This window comes from Bos indicus x Bos taurus, chromosome 1 (assembly GCF_003369695.1).
Source record: "Bos indicus x Bos taurus breed Angus x Brahman F1 hybrid chromosome 1, Bos_hybrid_MaternalHap_v2.0, whole genome shotgun sequence".
Classification (NCBI taxonomy): Eukaryota; Metazoa; Chordata; class Mammalia; order Artiodactyla; family Bovidae; genus Bos; species Bos indicus x Bos taurus.
The window spans coordinates 94,654,887-94,682,689 of record NC_040076.1 but is presented as its reverse complement, the minus strand read 5'-3'; the positions used below and the strand labels follow the sequence as shown (position 1 = coordinate 94,682,689).

General features: G+C 41.2%; 1 protein-coding gene across 2 annotated transcripts in view; it reads left to right on the top strand.

The window, feature by feature from the left end:
- FNDC3B (fibronectin type III domain containing 3B) overlaps positions 1–27,803 on the top strand; it is a 358,778-nt gene that overhangs the window by 260,881 nt on the left and 70,094 nt on the right. For both annotated transcript variants that reach the window (XM_027541011.1, XM_027541003.1), the window contains exons 8-11: positions 13–164; positions 5,125–5,184; positions 13,349–13,487; positions 16,564–16,617. In XM_027541011.1, coding sequence (XP_027396812.1) covers positions 13–164; positions 5,125–5,184; positions 13,349–13,487; positions 16,564–16,617 — 405 coding nt within the window. The remainder of the gene's footprint in view (positions 1–12; positions 165–5,124; positions 5,185–13,348; positions 13,488–16,563; positions 16,618–27,803) is intronic.

Sequence of the window (27,803 nt, the reverse complement as noted above, 5' to 3'; positions counted from 1 at the left end):
TCTCTTCCTCAGGTTTCTAATATTCAGGCAAGAACAGTTGTGTTGTCCTGGACGCCCCCTGTTGGACTTTCGTGTGGACCCCACAGTGGTCTTTCCTTTCCCTACAGTTATGAGGTGGCTTTGTCAGACAAAGGACGAGATGGAAAATACAAGATAATTTACAGGTAATGTATATTTCCATGTGTTTTTCTCCAGCTGCTAAACTGTGAAATTGGCATTCTTAAGGAGAATTAAAAAAAAAAGAAGAATTTAATGGCTTTGTAAATTTTCCTTTAAATAGTTCTCTTAAAGAATTAGTGATAATTACAATGTCAAGAGTTAATTTTGTTCAAGTAATTACTGATCAGAAATTACTTGTATAGAGCCATTTGGTGGTGGTCAGATGTGTCACTTGGTTACGTTAGCTTGCCAGCATAGGACTAAAGATTTTCCATTAATGTTGGCAGGGCAAAGAGTGAGTATGCCATTTATCATGCCCTCCTATGGTCACCTTTTAGGTCCAGACCTTTTGCTAGTCTACAGTGTAGTTTTGTATTCACCCTACTTCTTATCCTCTACGATAGTTTTCCAGTGTGTAGTGAACCATTTTATTTGGAGGCTATCTTAAATAGTCAGAAGTTTATTAGCACACAGAATAAGGGATTATCCTCTTCCACTTTATGAACTCCCGGATATTAACCATTCACACGATTTATAGTTGTGTTCTAAATGAGATAAAATATTTTTTAGGGTCAAGTGTTTTCTCTTTTGTGATTGCTGGGTACTGCTCAGATTTGCAGAGCAGGAAATGGAGGCAGTCTGTTTGACCTCTCTATGACTGGCCCCAGGAAGTACTGCGCGGGCCCAGGGTCGTGAGGTCACAAAAGTCCACTTCTTCCTCTACTAGCCAGACTGCTTTTCTCTCCTGTTTCCCTGCTACAGACCTTGCATCCCCACCTCGCCCCACTGACCCCCCCCCACCCCAGCCCCGTTCCTTATTATTAAGTTGCTCTGGGGATTTGTCCCCTGGACAAAGAAAAGGGGGGAAGAGAGGGAAGGCAGCTCTTCAGTCACCCTGTCCACCTGTGACTGCCCATAGAGCTCTGTCATCTCTTCCTGGACTCCTGCAAGAGTCTTCTCAGGCCCCTCCAGCATCCACTCTGGCAAGCTGTCTTTGCATCCAGCCTCCACCCTGCAGAAACAAAAATCAGGCCGTGTTACTGCCCTGTGAGAGAACTCTGTGGTGCTTTTTCACTGTCCTCAGAATGTAGTCCTATCCCCTTAACTCTATTGGGTACTGTTTTGAAAACTCAGAATTGGTAGTGACCTTAACAAAATAAAGAGCGCCATTTCCCCCAGCCTGCCAGGAAACAGATTCTATCAATGCATGATGGTTCTTGGTGGCAGGACCTACAGTCCCAGGTGCCCATAAGTGAGAAAGTAGGAAGCTTGGGAATGAAGTGAATGGGAACATTCTGTCTTCCTTGAGAAAGCAGCAGCTGCAACTCACCTGAAATAGGTTGTTGCATAAGGCTTTATAGGTCTGGATTTGTGAACTCCTTGGATTTTTTTTTTAAAGGAAATGCTGGAAATCTAAGTTGTTTTGTAAACGCTCCTAATTTTACACTATTAATTATTGAGCAAATTTTAAAAACTTTAAAGATAAAGTCAAGTCAAACAACAGAGCTGTAGGCAAGGTGTAGACATTGGCCTTCAGTTTGCAACTTTTAAAAAGCATTTTTATTTGAATAATTTTCAAATTTACAAAATGTTGCAAAAATAAAGAGATTGAGGAATATGTGCATATCCTTTACTCAGATTCACCTGTTATTAGCTTTTTACTCTATTTGCTTTACTATTTGATTTTCTCTCCTGCCTTTCTCTCTAAATCTGTTTTTTCCTATTAGTTTTAAATATCGTGGTCCTTTACTGCCAAATATTGCAGTGTGTTTCCTAAAATATTTTCTTGAATAGCTATAATGCAGTTACCAACTTCATGCCTTTACATCAATACCGTATTTTTATCCAGTCCATCATCTACATTCTCATTTTGTTGGTTGGTTAAATAATGTCTGGTAGCATTTTTCTTCCCCTCTAAGACAAGATGCATTCTAGGGTCAAATACAGCGGTTAGTTGTCATGTCTCAGTAACCTTCTTTAATTTGGAACACTTCTACCGTATTTCATTGTCTTCTATTACCCTGAATTTTTTTTTTAATCTTCTGCTTTAATAAAGAAAACTGACACATATACATGCTTTTTCAAAAACAAAAATGTTAAACCTAGCAGGGCAAGAGGTTTAAAATATGTTTAAAATTATGGTTAAATTTCAAACATACAGAAAAGTAGAAAAAGTAATACAGTGAACTCCAGGTAATCATTACTCAGATTTAACAAATTTTCAAGATTTTGCCACATTTGACTCATGTCCCCTTTATCTTTATTATTGTTATTATGATTGAAGGATTTGGTTAGCAGCTCACAGATAACAAGTCAAATTTATTCCTGCATAGTTCAATATAGATAAACATAGACATTTTTTACATAACTGCAGTGATTTTCTGGTGGCTCAGACAATAAAGAATCTGCCTGCAAAGCAGGAGACCCGGGTTCAGTCCTTGGGTTAGGAAGATCTCCTGGAGAAGGAAATGGCTACCTACTCCAGTATTCTTTCCTGGAGAATTCCACGGGCAGAAGAGCCTGGTGGGCTACACTCCATAGGGTCGCAAAGAATCAACCCTGACTGAGTAACACACAATCTCATTAACATCTAGAAAAGCTAACAATACTGCTTGGCATCATTTAATACCTAGACCATGTTCAGATTTCCCCAACCGTCTCAAAAATACGTTTTAATATTGATTTCTTCCCCTTGGAATACAAATGGAGTTTACTTACTGCTTGGGATTATTAGGTCTCATCAGATAAGATCAGTCGCTCAGTCGTGTCCGACTCTTTGCGACCCCATGAATTGCAGCACGCCAGGCCTTCCTATCCATCACCAACTCCTGGAGTTCACTGAGACTCACGTCCATCGAGTCAGTGATGCCATCCAGCCATCTCATCCTCTGTCGTCCCCTTCTCCTCCTGACCCCAATCCCTCCCAGCATCAGAGTCTTTTCCAATGAGTCAACTCTTCACATGAGGTGGCCAAAGCATTGGAGTTTCAGCTTTAGCATCATTCCTTCCAAAGAAATCCCAGGGCTGATCTCCTTCAGAATGGACTGGTCGGATCTCCTTGCAGTCCAAGGGACTCTCAAGAGTCTTCTCCAACACCACAGTTCAAAAGCATCAATTCTTTGGCGCTCAGCCTTCTTCACAGTCCAACTCTCACATCCATACATGACTACAGGAAAAACCATAGCCTTGACTAGACGAACCTTTGTTGGCGAAGTAATGTCTCTGCTTTTGAATATGCTATCTAGGTTGGTCATAACGTTCCTTCCAAGGAGTAAGTGTCTTTTAATTTCATGGCTGCAGCCACCATCTGTAGTGATTTTGGAGCCCAGAAAAATAAAGTCTGACACTGTTTCCACTGTTTCCCCATCTATTTCCCATGAAGTGGTGGGACTGGATGCCATGATCTTCGTTTTCTCATAAATCTATTTTAATCTAGAATAGTGTCCTCATCCTTTTTCTTTTCTGTAATACATTTTATATTTTAAAATGTATTTTTATAAATAAATATATTTAATTTTAAAATGTAACTTAAAATTTTTTTAATTAATGTATAGTTGATCTACAGTATTGGTTTCAGGTGTATCTCTCATCCTTTTTTAAAATTCTTGACCAGCTGCAAAGAGTGGATCACTTTTTTTTTTTTGCCACTCTGAATTTAGTTTAATCTTCCTTTCCTGTATTTCTTATTAATTGATTGTTAGCTCTGGAGCTTGATCAGATGCAGCCTTTTAACATTTGTGGGAGGTTTTCATCAGGGTGGCTCTATGTCCTTCCTATTCCAGCACACTGGGAAGCACTGGAGCTTGCTGGCCTCAATGTGATTAAATCATGTTTAGGAACAGCCCATTAATTTTTTTTTTAACTCACTTATTTACTACTTTGAAATATAGTTCGCATACAGTATTACATTAGTTTCAGGTATACTACATAGTGATTCGAAATTTTTATAGCTGATACTCCATTTTAAGTTATTATGAAGTACTCGCTATGTTTCCTGTGCTATACGAGATATCCTTGTAGCTTATTTACTTGATACAAAGGAGTCTGTACTTCTTATTACCTTGCCCCTGTCTTGCCCTTCCCCACTTTGCTCTCCCCACTGGTAACCCCTAGTTTGTTCTCTATATCTGTGAGCCTGTTTCTGTTTCCTTATATTCATTTGTTTGATTTTTTTAGATTCCACATATAAGTAATAACATACAGTATTTTTGTCTGACTTACTTTACCAAGCATAATACCCTCCAGGTCCATCCAATGTTGTTACAAATGGCAGAATTTCATTCTTATTTGTGGTTGAGCAGACACTGACATTTTTGAAGAACACAGTTATGCCCCTACATACCCCTCTTACCTTTAAAAAAAAATTTAATGGGAACATTCCATATTTTATGTTAGTTGTTTCCTCATGATTAAGTCAAGGTTCATTTGCAGTTTCTGGTCAAATAAGTGGTTTTATTTTGTGTAAGAGAACTATTTATTGGAATGTATCTATAAGAGAGCTGTTTATTAATATTGATATGTGAGGGAAACAGATTAGATTTCTTGAAGAAAGCTGAGAAGTTGAGATGGTTGGGGTTCTCTCCAGGCTGAGTCTGAGAGTCCCCTTCAGTTGACAGTTGGTACTGTTATGTACACATTTATCTGTGTATCTGTCTATTCAGTTTGCTTGCTTCTTTACTTACTTTTATGTAATTACTTTGAAGAAGTGATAAGATATTTTGGAATTTTATTTGTAAGTTAACCTTACCATTTTCCAGATCCTGAATGACATGATTTAAAGGAATCTAATTTGCTAGTCCAGAAAAAATGATAATGCCAAATAGGAAAGTTTATTTCTGATTTATGGTGGAAGTGGACATAATAATTCTTGAATTGTTGTTTGTACATGACTATGAGACCCAAATCCAAAACCTGTTTTATTTTTGAAACCGGTATTGTTGACTAATATGTGATTTTTCTTTGCAGTGGAGAAGAATTAGAATGTAACCTGAAAGATCTTAGGCCAGCAACAGATTATCATGTGAGGTGAGTATTGGGGACCTCGGATTGCTAAAATAAATGGTTTGCTCCTTTTTAAAAGTATTTGGTTAACAGCACTTGCCTAGCTAAAAGTTTCAGCACCTTTGCTCATTGGCCATTCCTCAGTGCCCTACACTTTCTGGCATCAAGATTGGGAGTCCACAGAAGTGCTTCTGGTCATAGAAAAGTAGATGATACCCTGAACAGAATTTTAAAATTATTTTTATAAAGTAACTTTTATTTCACATATTCTTCTAAGATCTGTTGGAACATGTGGCTTAATGTATGATATTTTCTATCAGTTATTTCATTATAGACCTTCCATGCAAACCATATGTTCAGCATGAATGACTAAATAAAGTCCTTTTCATGTTTCAAGTTTGGACCATAAAAGGCAATAGGTTTTGAATTTGAAGTCTAGTAATGCAAATATGAACATTATCTCTAACAAGAGCTAATGCAGTTTGCCAAAGCAACTCACATAGTTTGGTTTGTAGTCTGAAATCTCTTCTGTGATTTTTTTTCAATCTCTTCCATGACTGCTCTGGAAGGCAGGGCCTGCTAATTTTAGGAAGAAACCCAGCCAACCACCAACCTGCAAAGAGAAAAGTATCAGAGCTCATCTGATTATCCAAAGATATATCAATTTGCGAACAGGCAGATTTCTTAATCTGAATGTGATCCATAATATCTTTTAAGTTTTCATTAAAACTTTCATTTTGTATAATTTTTAATTTATCCAGAAATTCTTATTTTATCTAACCTGGTGAACAACAACAAATTCTCTCTCCTTTCTTCAATTGTGCATGTGTATATCAAGATGATGTAATAAAATTGCAAGCATCCTTTGTTATACTTTACAATGGTTAGTTCACACAACATGTTCTGTGGTGGTGGTGTAGAGGCGGCATAGCCTAATAGGAAGAGCATTATGTTAATTATCAGTAGGCTTGAATTCTAGTCTTGTTCTACCGTGAATTGACTGTTTCAACTTTGGTCAATCACAGAGATTCCATGCCAAAATTTTCTCGGTAACAAAAGTAGGGCAAGTTGGGGTGTGTTCAGGTAGTAATATCTTATTAGCTGCACAAGTGTTTAAAGCTGTGTTTAAAGCTATACATGAAAGAGTATTTTCATTCAGTCATAAATGGTTTTTACATTCAGTCATAAAGTATAATCTGCTTAGCTACCGCACTGTTCAGATGAACTCTATGGCAACCATCTTTTCCCTTTTGAGTCAGTTAACTTTAGCCCAAACATATTGAACTTTTCACACCATCTACAAACAAAAAGATTTGTGTAACTTGTGAAGCAGAGATGATAATAGTTTAACCATTCTTTCAAATGGTGGATTTAACAACAAAAAACAACAGAAAATGCAGCACCATATAGGGAGTCATGTAAATGTTTTCCATGAGACATTGTTAACATGTGTTTCTTTTTTTCTGTCTTTTAATGTTCACTGCCATTGTTTTACTGAAGGTTTACTTTATTAATTTTCTGCTCATCCATGAGCTGATGACATCTTTTTTGAAAAGATTTAAATGTCACAGTCTGCCCTTTATTTACTATCCTGTCTCTTGTTTCCCTTAGTTTCTTTTAAACCCCTCTTACAAAGGGTAAACTTTAGAGTTTACTTGCACATGAATTCTTACATGACTTTTGAACACCTTCAACTTCTGGGCAGATAAAAGGAGTAATTAATGGAATCCCCCAAAGAAATAGAAGCATGAGGTGGTTACCTCCCAGGCCTTGGACCCAGACTTCCTCCTGACACATCAAGGATCCCACCTTAGTGACATATTTGACACATATGTGACACCACACATATACAGCCTAAGGCACCACCAACTATTATTTAGCCTAGCACTGTATTGGCCAGAGAGATGGAAAATTCTCCCTCTCTTTGGTCATAATCTCTTCTAGAATTTTAAAAAATTCTTGACTAAGAAAAGTATATACAGTCCAAATTGTAGTCACTTTGATCTGGCTGTGTGGACCATTCCTTCTCTTTCCTTATACTGTACAGCCTTTCATTTTTCAAACTAGAGAAGACTCTCAACCCCTGCTTAGAGTCAGTTTCCTCTGCCCTGGATTGTGTTCAGAGGCAGCTTGATGACACTGTAGACAGAGCTTCGAATATGGAGTTAATGGCTCAGTCACTTACTGTAGGTGTGTGATTAGGCAAGCCATGTAAACTTCAATGACCATGTTTTCTCATTCATAAAATGAGGATAATGATATCAGCCTCAGAAAGATGGCGTGAGAGCAAATGATATATATGTGCAAATCTATTATAAACCTGTAACATGTGCAGATGTTGTTTTTGTTTTATTGTTCCTAAGTTGTTCTAAAAATAAAAAGGACCTTTGTGATTCAGGTTCTTTGAACCTATGTATAGTTTGACCATACCACTCACTATTTTATTGAGATAAAGATGTATCATAATTGTTGCTGAAAAAAGGAACAAAATCTCTTTTTATGATGTAATAGTAACATTCTCAGAATCTTGGTTCCAAAAATGTAAGTTTTTATCAACATGGTGGCCTCAAATATAATTTTAAATTTAATAGTCACCTATAAGGCCTCAAAGGCTGTGTGGAAACGTTTCCTCACTTTTCCACAACAGAAACTCCAAAAGAATTCCATTACTATATAGCTGCAAAATGAGCCATTATATTTGTTGCCATTTTTATTTATTTATACATTACCAATTTAGAGAGTGTTGCCTTGGAGGAAGTGTGGCGTGCTGATGATGAAAACAAGGATGCTTCTTTTAGCAGCACTGAGCCAACTGTATTCCTCTTCCAGTTCTTAATAGTAAACATTTTGACAAGGGCCGACAGAAATCTCTGTCCAGATAACTCTTCCGTAGAGTGACGAGTTTCTTTCTCAGGTACCGACGTCTCACCTGGGGCTCCTTTTTTTGTTGCTTCTGATTTTGCTACTCTGATCCCATCCCCTTCACGTTGCTTGTTATCTCTGTGAGTTCTTTTCCAACTTTTTCCTCCCTCCTGTTAGTGAATATTGTCTGAGTTCATCAGCCAGATACACAACCATTTTTTAAAGTGGCTGTCATGGCTCAGTGGAGCAATGGATAGCACATTGAACTTCCAGAGTAGCAGTCTCTCGGTCGTGGAGCTCTGTCATTGAGCTGTGTGGGGCTTGGCATCAGTCTCCAGGCAAGAGTCGCTCTTGACTTCTACTTGCCGTCACCTCACTGTTATTGGGAATAATTTATTAAGAGACCAGTGGCATCTTTGAGACTGTGCTATAGATCATGTGTCTGTGGCTGTTTAGACTGGCACTTGCCATGCCCTCCACGCCAAATTCCACGTTGAAAATTGTATCCTGAGACATTCCAGGCTTTAAAGGTTTTTTCCCTCAGTTTTTGCTTTGTATTTTTGTGTCATTACTCCACATATTCAACCACTTTTTTTTTCTCCTAGTGATTGAGGAAAGTAATTCCTCAATAATTCCTCTATTATGTTGATTTAAAAAATCTAGGTGCTGAGTCCTGAGTTATTTTTATTAAAGTCATCACTTTAAGTCCTGAGTTATTTTTATTAAAGTCATCACTTTAATTACCCAGTTCTTACACAAATTGCTTATTTTGGTTTAAAAGAAGTCAATTTGTTATTGTCAAAGTGTATTTATTCAGTGCTTCCATATAAGGCATTGTGTTATGTATTGTATAACACCACCAGTGCCAAATTTCCCATGTGTGTGTATGTGTATATGTGTGTGTGTATGTTGAGGAATAAAAAGGAATAAGAAAAATCTAGTACATATATACACATAAATAAGCCACATTCTATTTTATAATTCTTATGCATAAGTTTGTAACTTTTATAATCAAAAACATTTATATATTCATTTATTTGCACATATACAAAGAAAAGTATATCCCTTTTTTAATTGGTAGTTTTATAATTAGTACTGACATTGAAGCCATCATTTTACTGTGGAAGTCAAGAATTTATATTTTTATAAATGATAGGATAATCAAAAATTTGAGTGATGGAATTGATAGCAATTTCATGACAAAATGTGAAGCTGTTTTCCAGTCACTGGCATAAACAATTTGGCAAAGAAGTTGCCCAGAGATGATATCATGTAATAACATTTCCCAGAAAAATTATGTGATGAAACGTTTCCAAAAATATGGGCTTGACTAGCTCAGAGTAGGGTTATGAAATAGGTGTTATTGACTAGAAATTGTGGCTCCTAGTATGTTACAGATGTGCCGGAGGAAGTTGGAGGCAAATTTCTGAAATTCTTGGAGCACCTGTTTCATAAGCACTTAGTATTTAAACTGAAGCAAATGTAAAAACCCAGCACAAGATTAATTAGAAAAGTGTCCTCCTTTCTGCTAGTATAAATGCTTAAAGAATTGAATTGTTTGCTGATATATTTAACCTAGGACTTTGGTCCAACTCCACAGATCCTCCTATCACATGGTCGTTAGTAGACAAAACACACCGTCATGTGAGAAACATTACTGCAGCATTCTTGAAAATGTAATGCCATTTCCCGAGACTTTTCTGTGAAAGTTGCTGGTAAAAATGGAGCTGGTAATTATTGCAATTAGTTGCTATCTATTCATTAAACCATTTGAATTGATAGATGTAATCATAAGGCACTTAGATAATCATGTCAAGTTTTAGATCCTGTGTGCATCGCATTTATAAAATGCCACATAAAATGGATCTTGTTTCCTTTGCAGACAGATTTTTATCAGTGCAGAGCACTGACTCCTCATTTAGACAAACTGTGATATTCTCTGAGTGTAAAGACAAGGGGAATAACTCCTGGCGGCCCACACAACTGTGCCTCCTTACCTACCTCAGATTTTTATCAGGTCCCTTCATTCTGCTGTCATCCTCCCAGTCTGGCTGTCAGTGCCTCCTTTATTCATGTTTCGCTAGCCTGAGTATGGATTTGGGACTCCAAGAATCTCATTACAAACAGAGAATGAACTTAGGACTGAGTCCAGGTCTTCCCATGTAACTACCTGTGGTCTGCCGGTTCTCGGCAGGCCCGTCCCCGCCCTCCTTTCCCCTGCCCTGTTACCCACGTGGAGTTCTGGTGCTGAATGTGCTTGTGGATGTTTAGGACTTGGTCTCCCCGAGTACAGTCTGAACTCATAAGCAAGTGCCTACTGATCACAGCATGAGATGTCTTCTGGTAATGAAAGTGGGTAAAGAGGATTGGGTAAAAGGCAGCTAAAAAGCCATCTCAGTGCCAGGTAGACAGTAGGGAGTGATAGGGACTCTGAACTGGACAGCGCCTGCCCCATCTATAGAGGAGCTGCTCTCAATTTCATTTATTTTTTATCATTTTGGACTTTGGTCCAGTGGTTAAGAACCTGCCTGCCATTGCAGGGGACATGGGTTTGATCCTTGGTCTGGGAAGGTCCCACACGCTGCAGGGCAACTAAGCCCTTGCGCCACAGCTACTGGCCCTGTGTTCTAGAGCCCTTGGAGTCTACGTACCACAGCCAGTGAAACCCAGGCACTAGAGTCTGTGTTCAGCAACAGAAGAAGCCACCCCAATGAGAAGCTGGTATACCACAACTGGAGAGAAGCTCCCACTGGCTGAAGCTAGAGAAAGCCCATGCACAGCAACCCAGACCCACCGCAGCCATAAATAAATAAATCAAAATAATTCAGTGTCTGTCATTCAGCTCTGCAGCTCAGTGTTGTTAGAACTTACACTTTTCAAGAGAAGCCAGAGATTCACTTTTTAAAATGAGATCTCCATTTTTTTCCAACATTTGCTTAATTTTTGACTTTTTATTTCTGAAGATTTCAGTAGTCAAAGTGGACTAATGAACTCTCATAAGCCCACCACCCAACTTTTTATTTCCTTGGTGCCTTCACCAGCCCGCTCCCCCAACAGTTATTTTGAAGTAAAGTCCAGACATACTCTTGCACCTGTGAACCACATTACCATCATCACACACCCTATGCCCATCCAACAAACAAAAATTGTAAATTCCTTAATGTCTTTAAAGTCCAGAGACTGTTCCCATTTCCTCAACTGTCCTAAAAATGAAGGTTTTGTTTCTTCAGTTTGTTGTAATTGGAATTCAGACATGGTCTGCATATTATGTTTGGCTGATAGCTCTTAAATTTTTCTTAAGCTATAGGTTTTCCCTCCATCCTTTTTTCTCTTCTTGCAATTATTTGTTGAAATAATAAATAAAATTCTGTCTGTAGAATTTTCCACATTGTGAATTAGGCTGATTGCATCCCTGTAGTGTTGCTTAATGGTGTTCTTTCCACATTTCCTATAAAGCAGTGAAGAGGCTTAAACAGATACAGGGTCCGTTTTTCTGGCAGGGATTTTGTAGATAGTGGCATGATCTCTCCTTAGGAGTGCGTGATGTCTGCTCATCTCTTTTCTGGTGGTCGTTGCCAATGTCCTTTAATTCATAGGTGGAGGTAATATTTTAACACTATCTGTCTTCCTTCCCCCGACACATATTTTGGGCCAAATAAAACCCATGAGTGATCAGCGGGAGAATTCAACTGATCTATTAAAGTTCAAGCTGGAACCCTGCCCATGTCTGGAACATTCTGTGATTCATTTTAAGCAACTTACTCCCAACAAGCCTGTCCTGATGCACGGAAATGATCCTGCCAAATCTGCCATTCCATTTTCTATTATCATTTGCCTATTTACAGAGAATGCAAAAAGGAGCATTTCTTTCATCAGGTTGGGTGAACCTAACGATAAAGCATCTTTTGTTTGGATCACGTGTCATGGTATGCTCCCCTAAGGCAAACAAGTCAAATAGCCAGTAAATATGTGTTTTACCTTTTAGAATGGAAGGGAGGCATGTGTGTTAGTACTTTTGACTTGTATGGCCTTTGTAAAATTTTTGTGGTGGACTTTGAGGAGAAAGGATTTTAAAAATCATATACCTAGGTAGCTCCTATTTTCCATAATGTTATCTTTAGCTGTTGTTTATTCATTGAGCAGAGTGAGGGGAAGTGGATTGTGGGTGTTTAGAAAAACATAATTGCAGGATGAGTCAGGACATTGGGGAATACAGGATAGCAGTTAGATCTCCATGACTGAGTACAGTTGATCCAACTTTCCAGCTGTGTAGCTTTGGGAAGTTTACTTCACTTCTCCAGTCTGAGTTTTCTTCTGTCTTTAATGGCACCTCACAAAGAATTGTTAAGAACTAAGGGCTTGATGTATTTACCAATTCTGAATAGCTTAATTCATGCATCTTTTTTGGCAGCACAGGTTTCTTTGTTGTCTTTTTGAAAGAGTATGTTTTCAAGCTTTTTTTTTTTTAATCCCCAATATTTTTTTAAAAAAAGGTTAAGTAGAAAGGAAGATGATAAAAATCAGCATAATCCTATTTTATGCTATTTGCAAGGAGTGTCGTTTTATAATAGTGTGTTACATGCCTTTTCTTCACAGCTTCTCTGAGAAATCAGGTCCATATGTCGAGTGTTGAGCCAGGCATTTTAATGTTCAGAGTGCACATTTTTAATCTTGACTCCAGGTGTAAGAGTTAGATGTTCACATGGATAAAGTGTACCTGAACAATGTTGTTATTGAATTAAAGAAAGATGCACCTGGCAGAAGCAAGCCTGTTTCTGTGTGAAATGTCCATATTTCTATTGAAATATCTGCAAGATGATAAACAGTTCAAAGATGGTATCTACCTTATTGTTTGTATTTCCACCTCTCTCTCTCAGGTTGTGGACTCTCCCCACCATTTCTTGTTTCCTTCCACCCAACCCTTAACTGCGCCTCTAGCCTTATTCCAGAGAAAGTCAACCAGAGAGGGCCTTGATGGATTTTAGAATATATATTTGGAGACCATTTCGGGGAATAAGGATATGTCCTTATTTAGCATATTCTTTTCGGGTCTGTAGACTCTGCCTGTCTTAAAGGAGGCTGGGTGGTTCTGACAACTAGAGGGAGGAGAGAATGCACTGAGGCACGTGGCCTGCTGGAATTATTTTCCCCTGAAAATGGTGACCATGTCAGGTCAGAACAAGACTAGCAAATAAGAATAAGGGTCACAGTGTGTATTCCATAAATTCTGTTCCTATAGGGAAACCCTGGGGCAAAGCTGAGATTAACACCCCAGTCTGGTGTGATAGGCCTCTGCCACTGACTGTGTGTGTGTTTCCGTTTCCAGGGTATACGCTATGTACAATTCCGTAAAGGGTTCCTGCTCTGAGCCGGTTAGCTTCACCACCCACAGCTGTGCGCCTGAGTGTCCCTTCCCACCTAAGCTGGCACACAGGAGCAAAAGTTCACTAACCTTGCAGTGGAAGGTGGGTAATGCAGCGTGTCAAGAACATTCTGAAGTCTGTGGCTGTTTGAAACATTTATTTAGCAATATTCCACTTTGGTGTTGGCATTTTCTGCATTTTGACTGTGAAACAAATTATTGTAATATCAAAAGTTACCATCTCTGTAAAAATTGGGCAAAAGAATGAGAGAGAGAACTGTGAAATCAAGTTTTAGCTTTCTTTGCAGGGGTGTCTCTTAGGGTCATGAGCAATTTTTTACAAGTGGTAAAAATACTTAAGATACCTAAATGTCATCACTTTCTAATAGTTTAATTCAACAGACATTTGAAGACTTGAATAAAAATTTTGTGAAGAAAGATTTAGAGCTAAAGTAGATTTATGGTCTATTGGCTTCTTTCAGTGGTGACTCTGAAATGTCTAATACTTAAATCTGCCTAGAATGTTTAGTGTTCTAAACTACATTAAGGTTTCATTAAATTTTTGCCAGTTAGACCTTATATCAGTTAGGATTACTAATTATTTTTTAACATCCGAATTATGTAGTAGTTTTCATGAAATACAACTTTTGGGCTACCAATAACTCTTGAGAAAGAGAGCCCCTTAAAGTGTATTATTAACTTACCAGTCACAGTTGTGTATTTGTAAGAAAATAGACTGGTATCAATCTCTATAGCGATTATTTCTATGTACTTACTTATACTTTAAAATATAGTTCAAAATGTAAAATTAATAGAAGTTGAGATAATAAAGACTTATAGTACTGGGAAAGAACACAAATGTGCAAATAGGATGACTAGGGAGATGCGTTATTGGTGAAGAAATACATTGTCCTTTTGTTCTTAGACCAGAGGATCCAGTTTATCCTGGGAGCTGTTAAAAACAGTTGAGCGTAGTCGTTAGCAACAGAGCATGGACTTCCATAGACCCCTCTGGTAGCCAGTGGTCAACATTGAGCATGTTATTTGGACAAAGGCAAAGTTGTAGAATCTGAACTATTTTATTTTCCTTCCTGGCTTCCAGGGATAGTCCAGGTCAGTGATTCCCCACCTTTCCAGTTTTAACACCCAACTGATCATCACTGTTTAAGTTCTTGAAGCATACACATCCCCTTTAAAATGTGTTCATTATTTACACATATACATATGTAAATACATCTTAAGGAAAGAATCAAAATCCATTTTTTGTTTGGAGAATATAAGATAATTTTCTTTAAAGATAATTTTCTTTAAGATTCCCAGAGGGACCATGGGGTCTTACAAACCTTAAGTTGGGAATCACTGATACATACATTCTGCTTAAAACCTGGATGTAATTCAGGTCTCAGGCAGACCAGCAACTTCAAGAAAAAGGTTTTTTACTAGGAGGAAAATGTTTCACATTTTCTTTCTCCCTTTATTTAGTTGTAAATCAGAAGCATATTTTTGTTCCATTCAGTTATGTGCAAAGTTGAAAGTTCTGGATTCAGTTCAGTTTTCTTGTCCTTAGAACAGGTTTGCTGTTCTCCAGGGACTCCAGCTGGGAGCTCCAGCTGGGGGTGCAAGGACAGGTGGACCATGCGCTGGCTGCCCACCTGTCCTTGAAGCCATCGGGACACTGAGAGCTCGGGGTCCTCTAATGTCACTTTGTTAGCACCAGGACATAGGGCTGCACAAATACTGAGTCTGTGTCCCCACCCTCAAGGAATCAGAGACTCAGTGGTGGGGCACAGCATCACAGAGGAATATATGAGCATCATAAATATAGTCCTTACCTGAGAAATGGGTTCTCAGCTAAAGCTTTGATTTTGTACGTTATTTACACTCTAAATACATCCCTATGTTTTCTCCCAAATTGAGCCCACAAAAGCCTGAACTTACAGTGTAGTAGAATATGCAACACTCATTTGTAATTGGAGTGAATGAGTGGGAGTAAAAAATCTGGAACTCCCAGATTTTAGGACTCAGAAGAAAGAAGGAAAAGAGGGAAGGAGAGGCGAGGGATAAGAGTTTGTTAATTAACTTATATTTACTGAGCCCTGGATGTTTTATTATTAAGAACAATGAAGCAACAGCTATTGTTTTTTGGGTGCTTCCTGTATAAGACCAGGACGGTTTAGTAAGGGATTTACATATGCTCTCCCAATCCCTCAAAACACCCATGCATTCTTGGAAAAAGAAACTAAGCACTGATACTGAGCCACTTATGTTAGACCACCTGTGACAGCCAAGCACGCTGGGCTTTGGGTAGTTCTGGTGACTCGGCTACCTTTTGCTGGGGGCAGCTCACCACAGTCTGTGGAGCCCTGGCTCTTGTCCTGGGGAAATCCAGGTGCAGGTGTGTTTGTGCGTGGAGACGTGGTCTTACTAGTGCTGTGAGGGACCCCAGTATAGCCCCTGCTGTGGGCAGGTCTGACCTTACAAAGCTGTCTTTTCTCCAGAGTCTTTTACTCCTCTTCCCATTGTCCAAAGCCTGTTTTCTCAGTGAGGGAGATCTCAGTATTGTGCTTTTAGGAGGAAAGCAAATGATGAAACATCTTTTGGCTAATGTGCTAAGGGCTAATTGCCCTAGTAATCTCTCCAGGAGATCCCAGGTTTTCTCATTTTTTTAAAAAAAGGCCAATCTTAATGCCACAGAAGCCTTTCTAATCTTAACCTCTTTAAAACAAACAAAAACTATATGGGGAAAGTTACAAAAATATAGACTCTGAACTCTTAAACATAGGTGGGTCAGCTTTACCCTATCAGATTCCAACGTGTCGTACCTGTTTCTCTGCATTTTTCTCCCTATATCCTTGAATTTTTAAGGTCCTCTTAAAAGTTTTATCTGCAAAGGAACTAGGGTACCGTGTGGGTGTGGAGGTAGGGGTGGTGGGGAAGGCAGGCTCGGCTGTTTGTGGGGTATGATTTATTAATAGTGAGGGCTCTCCCTACTGGTTGACTTGTGTTAAAATTGGTTTGTGGAAACGTTTGACCAAAGAAATGGAGGTGATACGGAGGGTTGTTGCGCTATGGGGAGAGCCTAGGACTAGTACAGACAGTGGATTTGAACCAAGGTGGAGAGCTCAAAACTTTTGTCTGTAAAACAGTTTTCTGTAATCTCTTTTTTTCTTTTTTTTTAGGCACCAATTGACAATGGTTCAAAAATCACCAACTACCTTTTAGAGTGGGATGAGGTAATCATATTTTCATGTTCATCCATCTAAAACACCTTTCAAAAATGAAACTGCTGAACAAATGCCATTTTATTTTTTTTTGAAGATATGCTAAACACATGGAAAAAATAATGTAAGGAGAGAAAAATTTAAACCAATAGTTATTGACTATGGAAAATGAAAATGACTGAAATATAGTGAATTGTGCATTAAAATATATTTACTTGGCTTGTTTGCAAGAAATGCCACAGAAAGAAAAGACAGGGTCTAACTGCTCTGAAGGCCTTACTATCTGGCCAGACATTAATGAGTATTTTAAGGGCTTCCCTGATAGCTCAGGTGGTATAGAATCTACCTGTAATGCAGGAGACCCCAGTTCTATTCCTGGGTCAGGAAGATCTGCTGGAGAAAGGATAGGCTACCCATGTGGCTTCCCTGGTGGCTCAGCTGGTAAAGAACCCACCTGCAATGGGGGAGACCTGGATTCAATCCCTGGGTTGGGAAGATCCGCTGCAGAAGGGAAAGGCTACCCACTCCAGTATTCTGGCCTGGAGAATTCCATGGGGTCGCAAAGAGGTGGACATGACTGAGGGACTTTCACTTCACTTTAATGAGTATTTGGAACTGACTTCTTTGTTATCTTGACTGCCAAGGGTCAGCCTGAATCAGTGGTTTCCATCAGGTAGACCACACTGTGGCCTGAGAAGCCTGGTTTGTGTCTTTGCTTTCAGTGCTGTGTGCTAACTCTGCCCTGTTGAATACTGTCTGGGACTGGGGCATGGAGGGTGGGCTGCACTGAAGGTCTCACCTACCCACGTGCGTTCACCCTACCGGCTAGACCATCCTAGAACAGTGTCACCTTTGGTGTCTGTCTCACCAGAGACCTTGTATAGTATCCATGGTGAAGTCTTCTTACAGTCAAGGCTGCTCTCTGCTGAACAGTGACCCGGTGCTTTTCTAGCCTCACTCACACTGCACAGACTCTCAGGCTGGAAACATTGGATGCAGAAATCTTCTCTTTCTAAAAAGCAACAATACTATTCCTTTAAATCTTTATTCTGTTCATTCATTTACCCACATTTTATTCTCTTTCTGTGGTAGAGCAAATGGACTAAGGATTTGAAATACAGGAAATGTGGGATTTGGGGTGCCATCCAAGTTAACTAGTCTTTGTGACTTAAATTTTAAAGGCACTGAAAAATTCAGCACACAAGCTTAGGCAAAAAGTCAACTTGTCGAGAGTAGAAAAAATATTTTAACCCAATGTTAAATGAAAACGGGTGAAATTCTCATGATGAAATCTTGATGTGGAGAGGGGGCTCTTTATCACTTTTTGCAGAAGCATATTTTCCCATCTGGGTTGCGTCTGAACAGCTAGAGTTCCAAGTTACCAAAGACAATGATCTATTGTTTCTAGGATCCTTGTGAATGGCTCCTATGTACAGATTGGTGAAATCTCAGGCTTAACTGGTATATTTTACAGATTAGATGGATTTCGTTTTAAGGCGGCTTGATTGGAAGGTGAAACCATCCCCTATGGCCCTGGTGGTTGAGGTTTTACATGGAGATAGAGGTTCGGGAAAGGAGGCTTTTTTCCTCTCACATGCCTTCTCAGAGCACAGCACGTGTGTTGGGGGAGGGTGGGGGGTGGAGTGCGCCTGTGTTTTTCCTCTTCTCTGCCTTGGACCATGGCTTCATAAGTTAAGTAAGGTCAGAGAAGTGGAGTGCTCGAATGGGAAACCTCCAAGGAAAACTCAGGTGCTACAGGAAATGGTAATGGTGACTCAGTCGTTGGCTATCTTCCCTTCGAATTTGAATTGAAAGTGTCCTGGCACGATTCTGGGAGGAACATACTACAGCCTCAGATGAAATGGAGAAGCTCTGTCTAATGACCATTTATAATCAATAGGACCCACTCTTAACTAGTGACTACAAAGTGTGAAGTTGTTTATCTGGGGCCTTCTCCCACCTTTTCCCTCCTTGCTCTCCTTCCATCCTGTACTCACTTCCCTCCTAGTTCTTTCCCTTTCCTCTTTATATACCCTCCCACCTTTGAATTTCTACTAGTGTCAGCTCTGATGGGCTTTCCTGGAGATTTCAGGCTAATTGACTATAGATCATCACAGGAATCCTTTTATGACCTGTGGCTTAATAATTCTTCAAAGAAGAAAATCAAATGTGTACACACAGCACACCGTCTCACCTGCAGGAAGTGTGAGTGCACAAGGCTCTGACTCTCCCTCCGAAAGCTTCTGCTGGTGGTTTCTGAGCCAAGTGCAGCTGCTACCAGGTCTCCTTCCAGACCGCAGCAGTTGGTGGGGGGGTGCATCGGGGCAGGAGAACAGAGCAGCCTTAGGCTGGAGTCACTCCCCCCACACCCAGCCCTCTCCAGAGCCAGAGTTTGCCTCTTCCAGCCACACACCCCTGGCCTCTCTGGCACGCAGGGGGCTGTAGAAACAAGCTTAATGGGCAGGAAGGAGGTAGGGTGTGCAGAGGAGCAGATCCCCACCTGAGGGCAAGCAGGTGTCCTTCAGTCTCGAAGAAACTTGTGTTCAGGAGTCACACCTGCCCGTTTCCTGCTGGAGCACCTGGTCTGAAAATCCCAGCTTAGGTGAGGTGACCCCATCCACATACATGCCACCATGGATGTCTGGGTGTCCCCATATTTTTATCATATCAGCACTGGCTAAAGTTCCCAGAATACTTTATTCTTTGACTCAGTTTTTAATCACGATTCCAGTAAAATAATCAGTGTAAAATTCTGAAGATGTTAGCAAACAAGAGTACAGGGCTTCAAGTGCTGCTGTCAGGTTCTAGAAAAAGACCTTCATGAATGAAAGAGCGGTAGCAGAGAGGCCACTGGGTGCCACCCCTGGGAATGCTGTGCTGAGTTGACCTTGGGGAAAGCCACCTCAATCAGTAGCTAGCCGCCTGCTGGTCTCTGAAGACAGGTGTGACCCTAATTGGGGAACAGAAAACAGAACCATGAAGCACGGGGGGCGGGGGGGCGGGGACGCGGGGACTGACGTGTCCTCTCTCCTAAGTTCATTGTCAGTAATGTCACATCACTGCTCGAAGAACTCACCTGGAGGTTACTCACTAATGGTTCTGCAAGAGGGTGTTGCATGCCTACTTTTCTCCATTAATAATTGTGCCTAGACACCCTCTTAATTTTTCCATCAACGCAGGAAGTAACTGTAACTATGAGATGGTAATAAGCAGCTGAAAATGGAACACAGGTGTCACTGGCTTTTTGGTCACAGCCATTGGTTTCAATTTTCCCCTGAAATAGATCCGTTTTCATAACTTGGAAAGGTGTAGCCTTTCTTGGCCACGTTCCCTTTGTTGGAACGACTCAGATGAACTATAGTGTGAGTTCTGCTCTTAGATGTTGTTTTAACTTCTGCTTTACAGAAATGCTAACTGTTGCTGTTAGCAGCTAGTTCCTCAGTACACACACAGGTCTCCTAAGATCTCGTGAATACGTAGCATGGATTCATGTTGATGTGTTCAGTGGTGTGGCGTTCACCCAAGGAGAACTGGATTGTTTCTGCTTTGTCTCAAGCTAGTCAAACAAATAATTTAACCCCTCGGGTCTCAGCTTCTCCATTTGAAAATGTGTCTGTCATCTCACAAGTAGGTTAAGATTGAATGAGATAACTTGGGCAATGACAGATGCTGTGTAATGATTATTTCATGTCACCTAAGCACATTAACATTCAGATCTGGGATAGGAAAAGTCAACAGTTATAAAGGATTGTGTGAAAGAAATACAACATTTTTCTGTCAAAAATTTAAACAGGAGCCCTGAGGTTAATGGCTCTGGTTTGAACTAAACAAAAACGGATGTCAATGCTATATATAGATGTTAATTTGCCATTAGCTTTGCTTCCAGACATGACATGTTGGGAATATTCGAGAGAACTAGAAAAATAGCTTTGTGGGAATGTGACTAGTGGTGTTCTCAAGAATCTCTCCCTCCCATGTGACTCAGCGCATCTGAACAGGCATGTCATATCTGGGTTTCCCGGTGACTACTGAGTGAACACAGCTGTCAAACAGTAGACCACGAATGAAATAAATACTGCAGAAATCAAGGGATACTTTGAAATCGAACAGAAAAGGCCAGCAGCAGGTAGAGCCCAGAAGCCCCCGGGAACCCACAAAGCAGCCAGGCTGGGCTCAGCAGCCCCATTGCAGAAACCCAGAGCAGGCCACAGGCCCCAGCCATGCATCGTATCATTTAGGGACTGAGCTGGCCTCATAAGGAGGTACTTGGTTTCTGATTTATTAATCAGATTCCTATTTAACTTGTTGTTCAGTTGCTAAGTCATGTCCGACTCTTTGTGATCCCATGAACTGTAGCACGCCAAGCTTCGCTGTCCTTCACTATCTCCTGGAGTTTGTTCAGACTTGTGTCCATTGAATTGGTGATGCCATCCAATTATCTCATCCTCTGTCACCCGATTCTCCTCCTGCCCTCAATCTTTCCCAGCATCGGGGTCTTTTCCAATGAGTCGGTTCTTCACATCAAGTGGCCAAAGTATTGGAGCTTCAGCTTCAGTCATCAGCCCTTCCAGTGAATATTCAGGGTTGACTTCCTTTAGGATTGAATGGTTTGATCTCCTTGCTGTCCAAGGGACTCTGAAGAGTCTTCTGCAATACCGCAGTTCAAAAGCATCAATTCTTAGGTACCTGTTTAACTTAGGTGTTAATATTAGTAATCTTTCAAAAGGCTTCTTGCCATAAGTGAATTTGCACATGGTGTTTCTGGTTAGACAGTAGCCTTTCCAGGAGGAACCATAGCACTGACAGCAGAGTGACTTACAGAATGGATGAAGAGAGCCTTGCCACGAGTGCCACTCTCTCTGGGAGCCCTGCTGCCCGCGGCCGCATAGCCTGCTGCTCCAGTGGAGAACGCCAGGAAGGCCAGTGTCCACTCCCCAGTCCATCACCGAGGCCTGGCCGAAAATCAGGGGAGGGTGCCACTCGCCCAGGCCCATGAGCTCTTCTGCTCATTCTCGAGAGTGAGAATGAGTAAGTCCTTTATCATTTGTCCATCAGAAAGCATCTTTTACATAAGAGCCAGATTAGTGAGCTGGCAGAGAGACAGTGTTTTGCCACATCACAAGTCTTCACTGCCACATCCAAGGGTAGTTTCTGAGAGCCAGGGGAATAGCTTCCTTCACTGCAGCTTCTATGGAAGGAAACAAGGCAAGGAAGGATTTAGCAATTCGGAGAGGCCCGTAGGTATCAAAGGCAGAGCTGAGTTAAAAGGAGCTCTCTCATCCCCTCAGACGACTGCACACCAGAAGCAGATTCTCCGTGCTTCTTGCCAGGTGTCGCATGTGTAAAGGAGGGAGTTACGTGTTAGGGCAGCAGACTCTGGAGAACTTCCAGCTGAGGCTGTATCACCTGTGTCCTCAGCGCTAAGTCATCAGCTCATTTGTTCTGTTTGTTAGTGTCCAACTACAGGATGGCCACCTGGGCCTTGGTTAGGTGGTAAACTGAAGCCAGCCATCCCTAGGTTCGTCTCTTGTATAGGCAGCCTATTCTAAAATCACCCACTCGCTTCTTCTTTCCTTTCTCTTTGGGACAGTCTCAACACATCGATCTTATCAGAGCACTCGACATCTGGCGAACCTCCACATTTGGAGGGCTATACAGGAACATTGCATTTATTGGTTTTGAACCAGAGGATCATCCTTGGCTGTTTTAGGAAGTCAAGACCCTCCCACTAATATAAAAAACTAGTGTGCCAGGGAATAAAATGCCTGCAGTATTCATTTGGTATCATGCAGCCACAAACTCCCCACTTTTCTTACCTTTGAAAATTTCCTCTGTGCCAGAGTGGTCAGTGAAGTGAAAGAGGCATCACTGAGGGGAGAGTGAGGTTTGGCATAAAGAACTTTGGAATCCACCCACCTCCCTGTTCTGAAGCCCTTCTTATATATGGTTATGCTAAACACTTATGAGCTTTGATTTCTCAAGCCAACATTTATCTTTGATGTTGCCTAGGGTCGGCCAGCACTGGAACAACTTCTAAATATAGATGTACTAGCAGACTAAATCTTTGAGCCTGGCAGTAGTTCAGTTGGCCAGTGCAGCCTAATTTTTTATTTGATTTATCATTGATGTTTCTGACAGATTGAACTATGCTGTTACAGAGAGTCCCCAGCCCAGAATCACTCAGCCCATGTCCGGATCCAGCAGCCATGGGCCATGAGCACATGGCGCCTGAAAACCACATGCATGTTACCTGTAAGAGAAGGAGGTCAATAGATCAAGAAAACCTCAGGAGGAGTACAAGTCACATAACGGTTGCTGGTTCACCATGGATTCTAGCACACTTGTTGGCCATTCTCATTTTCTTGTGCCAGGAAGAGGAACAGGAAGGATCATTTCCAACCTATTAATTTGAAGGCAATTGAAAATGTCAGCCAAGTTTTTTTTTTTTTATCTTTATTTTTACTTGGAGGATAATTGCTTTACAATGTTGTGTTGGTTTCTTCCATACAACAGCATGAATCAGCTATAAGTATACATATATATATATAAACACACACACATAAAACCCCTCCTTCCTGAGCCTCCCTCCCACCCCATCCCACACCTCTAGTCATCACAGAGCACCAGGCTCCCCACTAGCTAGCTATGTTATACATGGTGATGTATATATGTCAATACTTTAGTAGCAGTGTTAGAAACACCAGCTTCCTAGATTGTTAGTACACTCCAGGGGAACTGGAAACGTTAGCCAGAGCAACCACATTCCCCATGGTCTACAGAACCACTCCTGGCAGGAAAATATTGTGGCTTAAAATAGTTGGAATATATGTAAGTTGTATGAATAGAATTGGTTATGACTGTGTTAAATTCCTTAGCAGGGAACCCATTTTAAGGATTCCTCTTCCCAAGTACCAGAGCCACTTTATAAAGATACTAAGTTAATAAAGAAGGAAAACAGATTTGGAAAAGCTACTTTTATCTGTTTCCAGTTACATAGTTTTACAAATTAACACCTACATTTAGACAGATTTTAACAATTAGTTGTATGATATAAATCAAATACTTTTTATATACTTAGGTACCACTTTTCAGATAGGCAGACATATCTGTAAATTGATTTCTTCACTGGAGCTTTTTTCCATTGTGTGTTGTAAACAGATATCAAACAGGTAGAGATGTGATTGCATGTGGATGTCCTTTGATAGATTATTTACTTTGCTCACTCTTGAGGCTTTAGGCTATGCCATACCTAAACTGTGTCCCAAAGACTTTTTCATATCTGTATTTAAATATAAAAATATTCCCCAGGGTTGTCTTTAACTCTGGAGATAGCATTATTAAACTTTTTAATTCTCTAAGATGTTACTCTAAGATGAAGTGACTACATTGCCATTGATTAACAATTTTGGGTGATCTTTATTATCTAGGAATCTTGTTACATTTTTTAGGTTCTACAGAAACAACTTTAAAAATCTATTCAAAGAAGCCTCACTCTGTTGGATGGCTTTGAGGGTCCTTTATGCAGACAGATGTTGAACATTGACTGTATACAAGCACACTCGCTTCTGCTCCCTTACTTCCTGGCTGTTTATATTTATAGTGCAGGAGGAATTTATAAGTTTATAGAAAACTTCATATTATAAACATATATGGACATCAAAATAGATAAGTGTAATACTGCATAACAAATTACCTCAAAACTCAGTGCGTTAAACCAGTCACTTGTCTTTTCTCATGGATTCAGGGTTGGGAATTTGGACAAGGCACTGGAGAATTAGCTCCTCTGCATTCCAGTTTCTGGAGCTTCAGCTGGGGAGGGCTTGTTGGCTGGGGTTGGAACCTTCTGGCGGGATCCTTCTTCACAAGTCCGGTGGTCACTGCTGGCTTAGGTGGGCTTTGTCTCAGGCTCTCTCACAGCACAGCAGCTTCAGGGGACTCAGCACTGCAAAAGTGAATGTTCTGGTAAAAAGGCAGAAACGTCATCGCCTTTTCAGGCCTCTCCTTAGTAGTCACAACAGCTTCATATCCACTCCATCTGTCATGACAAGAGAGTCACAAGCCCACCCATGTTCAAGGGCCATAAGCTTTGCTCCTCTCTGTTGGGGAATCAGGAATGTTTGGACATGTTTAGAATCATCACCACGTGACATAGGTTCTCCTGACTCTCCTAATCTGTTGATCTTTTCCCCTTTATCTTTGTGTAGCACATACAGTGTTTTAGGCACGTGCTCAGTCGCTTCAGTCACGTCCGACGCTTTGCAAACCCATTGACGATAGCCTGCCAGGCTCCTCTGTCCATGGGGATTCTCTAGGCAAGAATACTGGAGTGGGTTGCCATGCCCTTCTCCAGGGGATCTTCCAGAACCAGGGATCAAATCCATGTCTCTTGCATTGCAGGTAGATTCTTTACCGCTGAGCCGCCAGGGAAGCCGGTATTTTAGGTACTATGCCCTAAAAGGGTGTGGACTTAGAAAGGACAGCGTAACTCTTTTCCTGCCCCTGCTCTCCTCTGAGTGTTCTGGGAAGAGAAGAAGGCAGACAGATGTGCCCCAGAAATGCAGCAATGGGATGGGGCTCAGACCCCTGGCCCGACGGGGCGTGACTCGGTGGTGCACAAACCCGGCTTTTCTCACTAAAAAGATGCTCCCTCGGTGATGAGGAGGAACCCACGAGGAAAACCGCATCCCTGCCAATTAGTGTCTCTGCCTTACTGTCACACTTCATGAGTCGGCCTCCTTAGGATGACTCACAGGAGATCAGCAAAGTGTTCCCTCCCCCCTCCTTTTTTGAGGGAGTTTATAAACATAGAAACTAATCTGTTTATCATCTTATTTAACAGCTAATTTTAAATTGTTAATTAAAAAGAAAAATACTTAAGTAGATAGTAAAAGGGCAGAAAATAAAGTGAGAAAATAGAGAATATATTACTTAAACATTTTAAATCTTTTATTTACAATTTACCCCAAGATTTCATCTCAAAGAGTGAAATAGTATTTCAAGATATCTTTGTCCCTGAAGTTTATATTAACTCATCTTGAAAACTGCTTCCAAGGGTGACTCACTGTCTGCTGCGGAGCCACAGGAGTTACGTCTCACACGCCCCCACACTGCCTTCTCTCACCCCTGCTGGTCTGAGATTGGGTCCTTTCACAGTCTGGCAGAAAGCTGGCACTCTTCAGAATGTAGTGGGAACTTTATAGGACCTAAAAGAACATCTGGACTCTGATTTTTATTAGGACTGGTAACCAAATGTGTGACCCTTCTACCAAGGGAGTGAAAATGAGGATGGAGTGGGACAGACATGAGCAGAGTGGAGCTTTCTGAGTGTGGGATGGCTGGGACCTGCCCTCCAAGATAATCCACAGACCACCCCACCCCACCCCCTGCCGCCCCGTACTGTGTGAATCGAGAACTGAAAAGAGACCCTTGTTCACCAAGGATCACATCAATGAGATGTCCAGACTAGGTCCGGTGAACTCTGGTAAATTGAGTTCAGTGGCATCAGGGACCAGGCTTCCTGGAGGGGCTGGAGCTTAAGCCGATCAGTGGAGTCTAGAATATAGATTCTATGCCAAGTATTTCTGTTCATTGGTAACAAGAGGTGATGGAGGCCAAACAGGAGCTTGGGACTGTGGAAAGACTAATCTGATACATGCTGTGTACATGATTGAGCCGCCTGCAAATTGAGTGCTTTTCTGGGGAGCAGTTTTAACCAGAAGTGGAGGACAAGCCCCCTGGGTGGAAAACAGTTCCATTTGTCTCAAGGCCCAGGACTATGAGTGGGTCCTTGCAGGCTAGGTCTGAGTATAGGATGATGCATATTAGCGAGAACTGTAAACTCATTGGAGTGAGAAGAGGAACTCAACTGTAAAAGGAAGCAGTGTGGGTTTGTGATGCCTCACTCCCCACCAAGGTGAGCACCTTGAAGTCTATTCACACACAGTTGGTTTGTACTCCAAAATTTCTTCACATTCTAGTAAAGATTAACCTCGTCCTTGAGTGAACTTCAGTGTGCGTGGTAGGAAAAAGCATTTGGGCATGCCCAGGATTATGAAATGGAAACAAGTCAGGGAACCCTGAAAATCTGTTCTTTTTGGCTTGTGGACACTGGCAGTAGGGAGCTAGTCCAGAACACGCTGGGGCTTCATGTCCAATGAGGTCAGTAGTGTGGTGGCTACATCTGTGCCAGAACGATCGAATTTCCAGCCTCCAGGGTGGATTTCCAGCCTCCTGTCACCTCTGCTCTCATTGGGTGAAGTTTTCTTTCCTTCCTGGGAGAAGAGGCACTCCAGTGCTCGTCTCAAAGAGATTTGGATCCTGACTGGTCCTGTGATGCACATCCATGATCTTCCAACATGCAGAATCAGGACGCTCCTGGCCATCCATGTCTCAGCTTTTCGCTCGTAGAGCAGCCGGCTCCTTGGCCTATTGAGCTCCCCTCTGTGTGACACCCCACACGTGGCCTAGCAGCAGTAGCTGAGCAGGGCAATGCCTCAGCCATGGGTGTCTCTGCTGCCTATGTTTGACCAGATTATTGAAGACAGCAGGCCTGCAGTGGAGAGAGATTGTCCATTTCCATTGGGACCATGTTTTTGTAGGAAAGTTTGCATGAAGCTAACTTTAACTTATTAAAATATAAGTTGTTCTTTCCAGGTACAGCTGTTACGTCTCAGTAATCCTATGTGCTTTAAATTAGATTTTATTAGAAGAGGGAACATGATATAGATTATAATATCTCAATCATTTGGAGCCATGCTACCTATCAAATATGGAAGTTGTGATTTACTGTTTGTAAAACTTCACTAACCACAGTGGCTTGCTGCTGCCGCTAAGTCGCTTCAGTCGTGTCCAACTCTGTGCGACCCCATAGACGGCAGCCCACCAGGCTCCCCCGTCCCTGGGATTCTCCAGGCAAGAATTCTGGAGTGGGTTGCCATTTCCTTCTCCAATGATGAAAGTGAAAAGTGAAAGTGAAGTCGCTCAGTCGTGTCCGACTCTTTGCGACCCCATGGACTGCAGCATACCAGGCTCTTCTGTCCATGGGATTTTCCAGGCAAGAGTACTGGAGTGGGGTGCCATTGCCTTCTGTGCCACAGTGGCTTGGACATATTTAATTCCTGATAAACAATTGCATTATCACTCCTGTCCATTTCTCTGAGTCTTTTAATCTTCTAAACATTATATATATATTTTTTTAA